Source organism: Piliocolobus tephrosceles, chromosome 19, assembly GCF_002776525.5.
Source record: "Piliocolobus tephrosceles isolate RC106 chromosome 19, ASM277652v3, whole genome shotgun sequence".
In the NCBI taxonomy this organism is placed as follows: domain Eukaryota; kingdom Metazoa; phylum Chordata; class Mammalia; order Primates; family Cercopithecidae; genus Piliocolobus; species Piliocolobus tephrosceles.
The window spans coordinates 36,236,852-36,251,050 of NC_045452.1; the positions used below are offsets into that span (position 1 = coordinate 36,236,852).

General features: G+C 46.0%; 1 protein-coding gene across 4 annotated transcripts in view; it reads right to left on the reverse strand.

Moving 5' to 3' along the window:
- PKNOX1 (PBX/knotted 1 homeobox 1) overlaps positions 1-14,199 on the reverse strand; it is a 48,925-nt gene that overhangs the window by 15,863 nt on the left and 18,863 nt on the right. For 3 of the 4 annotated variants that reach the window (XM_026447412.2, XM_026447413.2, XM_026447411.2), the window contains exons 4-7: positions 11,964-12,135; positions 8,959-9,129; positions 4,559-4,658; positions 3,345-3,442 (exon numbers count right to left, since the gene is read on the reverse strand). In XM_026447412.2, the coding sequence (XP_026303197.1) occupies positions 3,345-3,442; positions 4,559-4,658; positions 8,959-9,129; positions 11,964-12,135 (541 nt within the window). The remainder of the gene's footprint in view (positions 1-3,344; positions 3,443-4,558; positions 4,659-8,958; positions 9,130-11,963; positions 12,136-14,199) is intronic. The other variant, XM_026447414.2, reaches the window with a different exon arrangement.

Sequence of the window (14,199 nt, forward strand, 5' to 3'; positions counted from 1 at the left end):
TAGAAAGCATAGGAAATTCTCACATATCGAAGTACTTACAACTGCAGGTGGAGAAAACAGCCAAGGATCGGACAGGGAAATGACTTGTAGTCAAGGCCCATGCACAGGAACCCTGTGTGGACTGATGTTTCAGGACATGGCTCCCTCCACATTATCGGGCTTTTCTTTTTTTTTTTGAGACAGGATCTTGCTCTGTTGCTCAGGCTGGAGTGCAGTGGTGCAATCACGGCTCACTGCAGCCTTGAACTCCTGGGCTCAAGCGATTCTTCCAGCTCAGCCTCCTGGGTAGCTGGGACCAGACTCACATGTCACCACACCCAGCCAATTTCTTCTACTTTTTGTAGAGGCAGGGTCTTGCCCTGTTGCCCAGGCTGGCACGTGATAAGTCTTTGCACTAGCGACTTGGCTCTACAGAGGCCTCTCAGGTAGGGAGGCTCAGAGCCTATCCTCTGCAGGCAGGAATGCCGTGGTCCTCTCACCCACCACCTGTTCCCACCTGTGTCTCCTGCAGTGAGGTCAGTGAGAACATGTGACTTCCTAGCCAAAAAGGGATGTCAAGAACCAATGAGAATGAACAGTGACACCAGAAAATCCAACTCTCAAGAGTAGGACACGCCAGGGGAGCAGAGGGGAAAGAAACAGAAACAGCACAAAGGCAGAAAGAGGGGCCGCAGAACAGGCCACAGGCTGACTCCTTGTTCCAAATGCCTCTGCAGGCACTGGAGATACGGACCTTCCCTCCTGTCACACAGGAAAGAGTAGGTTACTCTGCCAACTCGATTTTAAAAGAAAAAGATGTGAATGGCATTTCTTTGTTAAATTCTTTCTCACAAAACACGAGAAAAGATCTGCTTGTTACAAGGCTGTGCTCCAGGCCCTGGCACGGCCTCCCTCACATGGCATCTCCCTCCCCAGGTGCCTGCTGAGATGACGCTGCCACTGCGCACTGCACAGACCAGGGAAGGAAGGAAGCAAAATCACTCCGTAGGGTCCACAGCATGGATAGGTCAGCCTATGTAAGAACTCACATATAAACCTAACTTCAGTCTGGGCACGGTGGCTCACACCTGTAATCCCAGCACTTTGGGAGGCCAAGGCAGGAGAACTATTTGAGCCCAGGAGTTCAAGACCAGCCTGAGCAACACAGTGAGACCTTGTCCTTATAAAAATATTTAAAAATTAACTGGGCAAAGTGGCACATGCCTGTAGTCCCAGCTACTCAGGAGGCGGAGGCGGGAGGATTGCTTGAGCCTGGGAGGTCAAGGCTGCAGTGACCTGTGTTTGTGCCACTGTACACCAGCCTGGGTAACAGAGGGAGACCTTGTCTCTTGGGAAAAAAAAAGGAAAAAAGAACAGAGAGATACCCACATTAAAAAAAAAAAAAATCAGAGCACCTGCAAAAAAAGAGAAGCCTCTAAAAGATGAGAAAAACACAAAAGATTGGAAAAAAGAACACCAACCTTCTTGAGAGCCGGGTGCGGCAGCTCACACCTGTAATCCCAGCACTTTGGGAGGCTGAGGCACGATTGCTTGAGCCCGGAATTTCGAGACCAGACTGGCCAACATGGTGAAACCCATTTCTACTAAAAATACAAAAATTAGCCGGGCATAGTGACACACACATGTAATCCCAGCTACTCAGGAGGCTAAGGCGGAGAATCACTTGAATATGGGAGGTGGAGGTTGCAGTGAGCCGAGATCACACCACTACACCCCAGCTTGGGCGACAGAGTGAGGCTTCATCTCAGAAAAACAAAACACAAAAGTAATGCTTTCTCAATGTGGGGTAGAAAGGATTTTCAACCCGGAATTCTACAAGTAAACAGAGCATATCAAATATGAGATCAAAATAAACTCATTTCTAGGTTTGCAAAGTCTCAAAAAAATGTGGGTTTTTTGTTTATTTTATTTTATTTTATTTGGATGGAGTTTTGCTCTTGTTGCCCAGGCTGGAGTGCAGTGCCATGATTTTGGGGCTCACTGCAACCTCCGCCTCCCAGGTCAGGCAACTCTCCTGCCTCAGCCTCCCGAGTAGCTGGGATTATAGACATGCACCCAACATCCAGCTAATTTTTGCATTTTTAGTAGAGACAGGGTTTCACTACGTTGGACAAGCTGGTCTCAAACTCCTAACCTCAAGAGATCCAACCATCTCCGCCTCCCAAAGTGCTGGGATTATAGGCGTGGGCCACCACACCCGGCCAGAATCAATTTTTTTTTTTTTTTTTTTGAGATGGAGTCTCACTCTGCTGCCCAGGCTGGAGTGCAGTGGCGCAATCTCGGCTCACTGCAAGCTCCGCCTCCCGGGTTCATGCCATTCTCCGGCCTCAGCCTCCTGAGTAGCTGGGGCTACAGGCACCTGCCACTACGCCCGGCTAATTTTTTTGTATTTTTAGTAGAGACGGGGTTTCACTGTGTTAGCCAGGATGGTCTCAATCTCCTGACCTCGTGATCCGCCCGCCTCGGCCTCCCAAAGTGCTGGGATTACAGGCATGAGCCACCGTGCCCGGCTTTTTTGTTTGTTTTTTTTTGAGATGGAGTCTCACTCTGTCGCCCAGGCAAGAGTGCAGTAGCACGGTATCAGCTCACTGCAACCTCTGCTTCCTGGGTTCAAGCAATTCTCCTGCCTCAGCCTCCGAAGCAGCTGGGATTACAGGCATGCACCACTGCACCCAGCTAATTTTTGTATTTTTAGGGACGGGCTTTCACCATATTGGCCAGGCTAGTCTCAAACTCCTGACCTCATGATGTGCCTGCCTTGGCCTCTCAAAGTACCGGGAATAAAGGCGTCACCGCGCCCGGCCCAGAATCAATGTTCTTAAAGAACTGACAACACACACCAAAGACCAGCAAGGTTCGGCAGCCAAAGAGATCGTGTCACTGCACTCCAGACAGAGAGGCCTGAAAGCCCGGGCCCGACGACACTGTCATGATGGAGGTGTGGGCCAGGCTCTCTGGTCTGAAAAGTTTGCCTGGCAGTTATGCTGTGTCCTCTATGGGCACCACGGGGGAGTGTGTGCCTACAAGACCTCTGCCCCTGGTGGATGCGCACATGATCCAACGCTAGCACTGGATAACTGTGTGTGGGGGTGGGGGGCGGTGGGGGGTGGTTATGAATGACTTTTTTCCTGTTCCTTCAGAATTTTCTGAACTTTGCAAATTCTCTACAGTGAGAGAGATAAGAGTACAAAGAAACAAAACACTGACATTCAGAGAAACCAGAAATTGCTACACAAGAGAAAGGCTCTTCAGGCAGAGGGAAGGGCTCATGCATGTTCTACCTGTGCCCCTCCCTATGTGGGCAGCACTCGCCCCCAAAGCCTTCCATAAAATGGCGCACGCACCTGGGAGTTCTGGATCCTAATTGTCCCAGGCGACAATGTCTGTGTGACCACTTGGCCTTGGGGAGTGACGACCGTGACAGGCTGATACACTGTGCCACCTCGAAAGGGAGAATAAAAATATGAGGCTGCTTTTAAGTCTCAATGATTTAAACCGTTCTTCTTTTTTCTGTTTCTGTAGAGATAGGGATCTTGCTTTGTTGCCCAGGATGGTCTCTAACCCCTGGTCTCAACTGATCCTCCCGCCTTGGCCTCCCAAAGTGCTAGGATTACAGACGTGAGGCACTGTGACCAGCCCTCTTCTTGATATACATACAAAAGGAATAAAATCCCTAGTTTGATGAGCTTTTTAATAGTTTAAAATGATCACCAATCCTTTGCCAGCTGACTTGTCACTATAAAGCATCAAAACAAATTCCCTGGGTGGGCTACTCGGGCACCTGCAGCAGTGGGTGGGCAGGTGGGTGAGCACTACGTGCCCGGTAGCCCACACAGTCCGCCTCACACGCCACCAACTGACCTGGGGTGTAAGGGCTCCCTTTCTTCTGCAAGCCTCTGTTTTCTACTTTTTCCTAAAATTAGCACATGTTAAGGATTTAGCCAAGGGTACTAAATAATAACTATTTTATTCTAGTTATATTTTTGGATAAACGGTGCTTTCTTTTTCCCACTGAGGTTTCCTTTTGTGCTATTATGTGAGGTCTTTGGTGTAAATTTCTACCCCTCCCTCCCTGCCATGTCCCATTTCCATGATGCTTTGTGTTTTCAATGTTCTCTACGCACCAGGAAACTCTGGAGTCTGTCCCCTTCCTGTAACAGGTTTTGTTCTACAAGTAATACTAACACTAAGACTGCATTTTTATTTGATCGTCATCAATTAATGATAAAACTTAAGATTTTCAGGGTGCTACTAAAAGCACAACAAAAAACTATCTTATTTGAAAATGACAACTGGTTTTTGGTGTATATTTTCAACTCCTATATAAAACCTTTTTTCTTTCCAATATATTTTTGGTAGAGAAATAAAGAAACATAATCTACATAAAATATGTGTTGAGTATTAACAAGAAAGAGGCATTCAGAGACCTCTAGCTTCTAACATTGCTATATTAGAAAATGGCATTAACTTAAAATTATATTTATACTGTCAATCTAACACACAGGACCATTTTCTGCAAAACCTCATGGAGAGCGTGTCCATTTTTCTGTCATCGTACCTGCCACGGTCGCCATGGCTACGTTTCCCTGCTGCAGCGCAGACGCCGGCACCACAATTCCTTGAGGGCTGATGGTGCCTGTAATGGCACTTTGAATCTGCTGCAAGTCAGAACACACACGTTGAAGGAATTACTAGAAAACGGAAAACCCATGTTTAAAACTTTAAAATAAGTAGCATAATGACACCATTAAAAAAGGAAGGAGGCCGGGCGCGGTGGCTCAAGCCTGTAATCCCAGCACTTTGGGAGGCCGAGACGGTCGGATCACGAGGTCAGGAGATCGAGACCATCCTGGCTAACATGGTGAAACCCTGTCTCTACTAAAAATACAAAAAACTAGCCGGGCGAGGTGGCGGGCGCCTGTAGTCCCAGCTACTTGGGAGGCTGACGCAGGAGAATGGCGTAAACCCGGGAGGCAGAGCTTGCAGTGAGCTGAGATCCCGCCACTGCACTCCAGCCTGGGCCACAGAACGAGACTCCGTCTCAAAAAAAAAAAAAAAAAGAGATTATAGCACAGGCCTGGGAGGCCCTGGAAGTGAGCAGGGCTGAGGTATTCCAAGTTGTGCTGGGGAGTCAGCCTCTGGCACCCACCTTGACTCTTGACCCCAGCACAAGTGTGACCGTGGCTTTCCCTGGTGCTCTTGCTTGTACAGTGCTTGGAACTGTGCCCGGCCCACAGCAAGCTCCATGCAAATGTCCGTCCACGCGCCATGGAGGACTCTAGGCATCTGGGGTTAGATCCACACGGGCCGCTTTATCCAATGACTGTGAAGCCTGGGTGGGCAGCTGGCAGGGGAGAGGAGCCTACAGTGCCGGGCCCCGCGCACTCACGTGCCCTGACATGTGAGCAGTTAACTAGCATAAGGGGATACAACCCCGAGGCGTTGACTCTGTCGGCCACCATTGAGCGGAACGTGTAAGCTTAGCGGCTACGCTTAAAGCCTGCCACATTAATTTGGTTGTAATAAAAGTTAAGCTAGTCAAATCAATCATCCCAGCTCCCACCTTAAGATCTTAGAAAAACCGGAACATCACAAACCCAAAGCAGAAGAAAGGAAATAATAAAGATCAAAGTGACATCAATGAAACTGAAAACAGAAAAACAACCAGAAAAAAAAAATCAATAAAACAAAATACTGTTCTTTAGGCCGGGCGCAGTGGCTCAAGCCTGTAATCCCAGCACTTTGGGAGGCCGAGACGGGCGGATCACGAGGTCGGGAGATCGAGACCATCCTGGCTAACACGGTGAAACCCCGTCTCTACTAAAAAATACAAAAAATTAGCTGGGTGAGGTGGTGGGGCGCCTGTAGTCCCAGCTACTCGGGAGGCTGAGGCAGGAGAATGGTGTAAACCAGGGAGGCGGAGCTTGCAGTGAGCTGAGATCCGGCCACTGCACTCCAGCCTGGGCCACAGAGCGAGACTCCGTCTCAAAAAAAACAACAAAAAAACAAAATACTGTTCTTTGAAAATTACACATACCTCCAGAAAGACAAAAAAAAAAAAAAGAGACACAAAAGACCAACATCAGAAATAAAACCAGGAGGGATCACTACAGACCCTGCTAACCCCAAAAGGCTATGAAGAGAATACTAGACCAACTCTAAACTCCTAAATTTAACATCTTAGGTGAAATAGACCAATTTTCTTTATCAAAGATTTAAGAACTAACACCAAGTCTACATAATCTCCAGAAAAAAATAAGAGCAGGGAATAATTCCCAATCCATTTTATGTAAGTTTGTGTATCTTGATCCCAAAACGAAACAGAGTATGAAAAATAAAACTATACACCAATATCCCTTATATATATAGACAAAAATGCTGAACAAAATATTAGCCAAGAGAATTCAAGAATATATATGAAAAGAATTATGTGCCATGGCCAAGCAGAGTTTATTCCAAGAATAGAAGGCTTGTTCAATATTCAAAAAATCAATCCCTGTAATGTCCATTATTAACAGGCTAAAGAAGAAAAATCACATAATCGTATCAATCAATGCCGGAAAGCATTTAACAAAATTGAACAAAATAAAATCTCTCAGATAAAAAGCAATATAGGCGGCCCGGCACAGTGGCTCACGCTTGTAATCCCAGCACTTTGGGAGGCCGAGACGGGCGGATCACAAGGTCAGGAGATCGAGACCATCCTGGCTAACACGGTGAAACCCCGTCTCTACTAAAAATACAAAAAATTAGCCGGGCGAGGTGGCAGGCGCCTGTAGTCCCAGCTATACTCAGGAGGCTGAGGCAGGACAATGGCGTGAACCCGGGAGGCGGAGCTTGCAGTGAGCCGAGATCGCGCCACAGCACTCCAGCCTGGGCGACAGAGCGAGACTCCGCCTCAAAAAAAAAAAAAAAAAAAGCAATATGGGAGAACCTCTTCAACTTAGTAAAGAGCATCTAGAAAAAACCTGCAACCAACATCATCAACAGTGAGTGACTGAAACGTGTTCCCTAAGGCGGTGACAAGGCAAGAATGTCTGCTCTTGCCACTCTTATTCAAGATGGCACAGGCCAGGAAAGGAAATGCTTGGGTATAATTCTATAAACACATGTACACAACTTATGTGTCAAAAACTACAAAACACTGATGAAAGAAATCAGAGTTGTCAATGAATGAAGAGACATGCCATAGCTGTGGATTGGAAGACTCAACACAGTAAAGATCTCAGTTCTTCCCAGATTGATATACAGGTATAATGCAATTCCTATCAAAATCTCAGTAAGATTTTTTTGTAGCTCTAGACAAGAGCATTCTAAAATTTATGTGGACAGGCAAAGGAACCAGAATAACTAAAACAATTTTGAAAAGGAGTAACAGGGTGGGAGGAAACAATCTACATAGTTTTAAGACTTATTCTATACAAAAATCAACTCAAAATGGATCACGGATTTCAATGTAAAATGTAAAACTATAAAACTCTTGAGGCCGGGCATGGTGGTTCACGCTTGAGCCCACGAGTTTGGGACCAGCCTGGGCAACACAGAGACCTTGTCTCTAAAAACTTCTAGGAAAAAACTTAAGACAAATCTTTGGGACCTAGGATTAGGCAAAGAGTTCTTAGACTTGACACCAAAAGAAAGATCCATAAAAGGAAAACCTAATAAATTGATCTTTTTTTTTTTTTTTTTTTTTTTGAGACGGAGTCTCGCTCTGTCGCCCAGGCTCGAATGCAGTGGCCGGATCTCAGCTCATTGCAAGCTCCGCCTCCCGGGTTTACACCATTCTCCTGCCTCAGCCTCCAGGTAGCTGGGACTACAGGCGCCCGCCACCGCACCCGGCTAGTTTTTTGTATTTTTTAGTAGAGACGGGGTTTCACCGTGTTAGCCAGGATGCTCTTGATCTCCTGACCTTGTGATCCGCCCATCTCGGCCTCCCAAAGTGCTGGGATTACAGGCTTGAGCCACCGCGCCCGGCCAAATTGAACTTTATTAAAATTAAAAAGGTTGGCTCTGAAAAAGGCCTGTTAAGAGGATGAAAAAAAAAATACTTAGCTACTACAGACTTGGAGAAAACGTCTGCAAACCATATATCCAACAGAGAACCAGTATCTACAATAAGCAAAGAGCTCTAAACACTCAGAAGTTTAAAAAAAAAAAAAAAATCCAATTAAAAAATGGGCAAAAGACATAAGCAGCAGACATTTTATCAAAGAAAATACACAGAGGGCATAATAATGTTCAACATCATTAGTCATCAGGGAAATGAAAATTAAAACCACAAAGAAATATTAATATCACTACGGATCATCACAATGGCTAAAACACAATAGTGCTTCCTCATGGATGAACGTTACAGGCATTCTGCACAATGAAACAAGCAAAGGACCCAGAAGGACAAACACTATGATTCCGCTTAACCTGAGAGACCCGGAGTAGTCGAATTCACAGAGACAGACAGCAGAATGGTGGGTGCCAGGGGCTAGGGGAGGGGGCATCCGGAATGAGTGTTTAATAGGGTCAGAGTCTGAGTTTGAGAAGATGAGAAAGTTCTGGAGATGGATGGTGTTGATGGCTGCCCCACAATGTGAATAAACTTAACACCACTGAACTGTACATTTTAAAATAGCTAAGATGGTAAATTGTATATTATGTGTATTTTACACCATTTTTTTAAAAGAATAAATAAAATATTTTAAGAAGAAATAAAAGAAAGAAATGAAATGGAATTGTGCCTTCCATAAACATGGGACCGGTGGCCCAGTTTGCAGATTGAAGATTCACTTCATACCCTGAGGGAGTTCATTCCCAAACCAGGTTAGGCTCAGAGACTTAGAGGGTCCTTCTTGTAGAAAGTCATTAAAATGACCCAGTGACTTCTGAAAGAGCTGGTGGTCTCATGACTCAATGCAGATGTTCACAGTGGCAGAGAGGGAAAGCGAGACCCCCAAACATAAGTACCTGGGACTGCACCGGTGAGTACGGGCTTCCAGGCTCTCCGCTCAATAGAGTTTCACTGTTCATTTTCGTTTTTAGACAAGCAATGTATCGACTGCAGAAATCTTTGCAGAGTTCGTTAACCTTTTCCAGCTCAAGAAGATGAATGCGCAAAACCTGGATTGCTTTTACCATCTAGAGCAGAGAAAATGAAGACTTTCAGAGAAAAAGGTAGCATTACTGTAAGTTACCATGATCCTACATACCAGTTCTTAGTTATTAGATGGAACCATCTCTACTGCCAATAACCAAAGTGGAATAACCTCAGAAATCCTCTAAACTGATGAGTTGTTCCAGTGCCACTGCCCTGGGCTTTGGTATCTGGCTGCATCTGGTGTGCAGGGAAGACGAAGGCGGACGGCGGTGACCTCAGCGCATCCCAGTGCTAGGTGTGTGCGCTGTGAGCCGAAGCCTAGCACTTCCACTGACTCGCTCTGTGGCAGGCAGGACAAATGACTCACCCTTATCTACTTCTGTTTCTGCATCCACAAAGAGGGACACATCCATACTCACCCTCGGTGGTGCCACATTTTCATAAAGTTCCATTTTGGTGTCAAGTCTAAGAAAACTCTTTGCCTAGTCCTAGATCCTCAAGATTTTCTCTTGTGATTTTTCTCAAAGTTATATCATTTTTTTGTTTTTGTTTTTGTTTTGAGACAGAGTTTCACTCTTGTTGCCCAGGCTGGAGGCTGGAGTGCAATGGTGCGATCTCAGCTCACTACAACCTCCGCCTCCTGGGTTCAAGTGATTCTCCTGCCTCAGCCTCCTGAGTAGTTGGGATTACAGGCATGCACCACCACGCCCAGCTAATTTTTGTATTTTTAGTAGAGAAGGGGTTTCACCATGTTGGTCAGGCTGTTCACGAACTCCTGACCTCAGGTGATCCACCTGCCTCGGCCTCCCAAAGTGCTGGGATTACAGGCGTGAGCCACCGAGCCTGGCCAAAGTTGTGTGGTTTTATCTTAACTAACTACATTCTGGGGTAATTTGTCCCACAGCAACAGATAACTAATACCAATAATGCAGTCATTATCATAAGTACCCGTTGCCTATGAATCAGCAACTCCGAAGCCCACGTCCTTCAGCAGTAAATCTGATGGAGGTAATTCACAGGTATCTACACAGTGAATAAATGAATCAATCAACAAGAATGATGGCGTGTCAAGCTCTGCTAGGCCCTGTGCTAAACACTCACCGGTCACGAGAACCTTGGTCCCTGCCAGCCTGGTGGGGTGCAGAGGACACCTGTGCTCTACTCACTGGGCCAAGCCAGGTGTGGGCCAATGGGAAGACAGACGCGGACCACAGACTCAGGGGTGGAGAGAACGTCGGATCCTCACCCCCAAAGAGCATGCACTGTTAGTCTCATCTCAGAGGGGAGGAGACAGATCCAAGTCAGATAACTCAGCCACAAAATCTATTTGGTGGTAAGCATTGGGTATATAATCAGAATTTTCTTAAAAACTAAGACCTCCGCAATTTACTCAGGAAAAATGAGTTTTCCAGAAACCTTTTCTGTTGAAGGCCCTAACCAGGGTTTTGATTTGAGACCAAGATGGCTCGAAGGGAATCCAGTGAAGGTTCCCTGATGCCAGATCTTTATGTACCCAGCTCTGAAAAGCAAACACGGTGGTTACGCTCTGGCAGGAGAGCAGACCCAGAAAGGGTGGCCTGCCCAGACCAAGCTGGCAGCGCTGCACGGGTGCCTCAGGCACAGCTCGCTCAGAGCGATCCAGTGATGACGGAACCAAGGCGTTCTCCATTGCCTCTGGAGGGCACAGAAAACGCTGGATTTTGGAGCCCTGGCCCTGGGAGGAGGGCACCACAAATCACTGTCAGCCTCAAGACAGAGCTGTCTTAGAGAATCAGCTCAAGTCTGTGTCCATGTCCATGATAAACCAAGGACAGATGCAGGTCACAGTCATGTCGCCCCAACAGTCCAGCCCCATGGACCTTTACAAACGCTGTGCAGAGAGAACTGAATCCCTGTGTCCATCTGGCATGGAGACTCAAATTATTTGATTTTTTTTTTTTTTTGAGACAGAGTCTCACTCTGTCACCCAGGCTGGAGTGCAGTGGCACAATCTCAGCTCACTGCAACCTCTGCCTCCTGGGTTCAAGTGCTTCTCCTGCCTCAGTCTCCTGAGTAGCTGGGACTACAGGTGTATGCCACCACGCCTAATTTTGTATTTTTAGTAGACACAGGGTTTTGCCATGTTGGCCAAGCTGGTCTCGAACTCCTGACCTTGTGATCCACCCATCTCGGCCTCCCAAAGTGCTGGGATTACAAGTGTGAGCCACCATGCCCAGCCCAGCTTGTTTTATTTGACTTTTTTTTTTTTTTTTTTGAGATGGAGTCTCGCTCTGTCGCCCAGGCTGGAGTGTAGTGGCGCCATCTCAGCTCACTGCAAGCTCCGCCTCCCAGGTTCATGCCATTCTCCGGCCTCAGCCTCCTGAGTAGCTGGGACTACAGGCGCCCGCCACCACGCCCAGTTAATTTTTTGAATTTTTAGTAGACACGAAGTTTCACAGTGTTAGCCAGGATAGTCTTGATCTCCTGACTTCATGATCTGCCCATCTCGGCCTCCCAAACTGCTGGGATTACAGGTGTGAGCTACCGCACCTGGCCTTTATTTGATTTTTAAAGGAAAGGGTAGGTTGGGCCTTGGGAGGCCAAGGAGGGAGGATTGCTTGAGACCAGGAGTTTGAGATCATCCTGGGGAACACAGTAAGATGCGTCTACACAAATAAAATAAATTTAAAAATAAAAACTAAATAAATAAAAGATACCTAGAGAAGGCTGGAAGCCTTGGGAATATCCACATTACACATACCATAAAAATTAGTTCTTTTAGAGTTGTATGAGTCTCTCCTTTAGCAAAACTACAAGCAGTCTAAAGTTCTACTTAGAAGCCTAAAATTTCATCAACAGATTTCACATTTTGAAAAATAAAATTTATTTCACTTACTAAATTGTCAGTTTCTGGATCTTCACAAAAGAAAGGTTTCCCTTCCTTCTCTTGCTTCCTTACAAAATTTTCGATGTCTACATCAAAACTGGCAGAAGTTGTGCCTTCGGAGCCCTGTGTAGATTGTTCACATTTTTCAAACAACAAAGCTAATAATGGAAATAGTGGATGCCTGAGGAGAAAAAAAAGAAAGAATCCATTTACATGCTACATCTCCATGAGAATGTCTTCTCATGTACGCCTGCATTACTTCACCTAACACCTCTGTTGGGTGAAAAGTCACATACCACACAGTTCATCCATGTAAAGTATGCAATTCAACGGTTTTTAGAGTTGCACAGCCATTGCCACCGTCAACTTTAGAACATTTCCATCATCCCCACAAAGAAACCCTGTATCTAATAGCAGTCATTCTCCACTGTTTCCCAAACCCCAGCCGACTAGAACCTACTTGCTATTTGCCTCTTCTAGACATTCCATATGAATGGGAATCTTATAACATGTGACCGTGGTGTCCAGCTTGTTTCTCTCAGCATAATGTGTCCAAGGCTCACCAGTGTTGTAACAGGTATCAGTCTTTTTTTTTCTTTTTTTTTTTTCTTTTTTTTTGAGACGGAGTCTCGCTTTGTGGCCCAAGCTAGAGTGCAGTGGCCGGATCTCGGGTCACTACAACCTCTGCCTCCTGGGTTTAAGCGATTCTTCTACTCAGCCTCTCAAGTAGCTGGGACTACAGGCACCTGCCATGATGCCTGGCTAATCTGTTTTATTTTCTGAGACGGAGTTTCGCTCTTGTTGCCCAGGCTGGAGTGCAATGGCGTGATCTCAGTTCACCGCAACCTCCGCCTCCTGGGTTCAAGTGATTCTCCTGCCACGGCCTCCCGAGTAGCTGGGACTACAGGCACGCACCACCAGGACTAGGCTAATTTTGTACTTTTAGTAGAGATGGGGTTTCTCCATGTTGGTTAGGCTGGTCTCAAACTCCTGACCTCAGATGATCTGCCCACCTCAGCCTCCCAAAGTGCTGGGACTACAGGCATGAGCCACCGCACCTGGCCTAATTTTTGTATTTTTAGTACAGACAAGATTTCGCCATTTTTGGCCAGGCTGGTCTCGAACTCCTGACCTAAAGTGATCTGCCCAACTTGGCCTCCCAAAGTCCTGGGATTACAGGCATAAGCCACTGCACCTGCCACTTCATTCCTTTTACTGCTAAATATTATTGCATTGCATGGAGATGCCATAATATGTCTGTCCATTCATTAGTTGATGGGCATGGGCACTGTTTCCAGCTTTTGGCCATGATAGGCAGTGCTGCTATGAAGATTCATGTACACATTTTTGTGTGGACTTTTTTCATTTGTCTAAGGTATATATATGCATAGAAGTAGAACTGCTGACTTATATGTAATTCTATGCTGAACTTTAAAAAAAAAATTTTTTTTTTTTTTTTGAGATAGGGTCTCACTCTCTGTCACCCAGACTGGAGTGCAGTGGCACGATCTCAGCTGACTGCAACCTCAGCCTACCAGGTTCAAGTGATTCTCCCACCTCGGCCTCCAGAGTAGCTGGGACTACAGGAATGCACCACCACACCCGGCTAATATTTATATTTTTTGGTAAAGACAGGGTTTCACCATGTTGGCCAGTCTGGTCTAGAACTCCTGACCTCAGGTGATCCACCCGCCTTGGCCTCCCAAAGTGCTGGGATTACAGGGGTGAACCACCGCGCCCAGCCTGATCTACTTTTAAATACTAAACCAGTCTGGCATTCCCAGGAAAAACTTGACTTGGTCGCTATGTATTATTCTTTTCACATATTGCTAGAATTAATTTGTTAATATTGTATTGATGATTTTTACATCTACGTTCGTGAAGGATACTGGCCTGTATTTTCCTGGTATTGTCTTTGATCTTAGTGTCAGAGTGATGTCAATAAATTTATAGATTTATATTCTAAAACTTTTTTAGGTATTAGAAATAACATCTTTGTGTGTGTATGTGTGAGACAGAGTTTCACTCTTGTTGCCCAGGCTGGAGTGCAATGGCACAATCTCAGCTCAATGCAACCTCCACCTCCCTGGTTCAAGTGATTCTCCTGCCTCAGCCTCCCAAGTAGGTGAGATTACAGACATATGTCACCATGTCTGGCTAATTTTTGTATTTTTAGTAGAGACGGGGTTTCACCATGTTGGCCAGGCTGGTCTCGAACTCTTAACCTCAAGTGATCCGCCCGCCT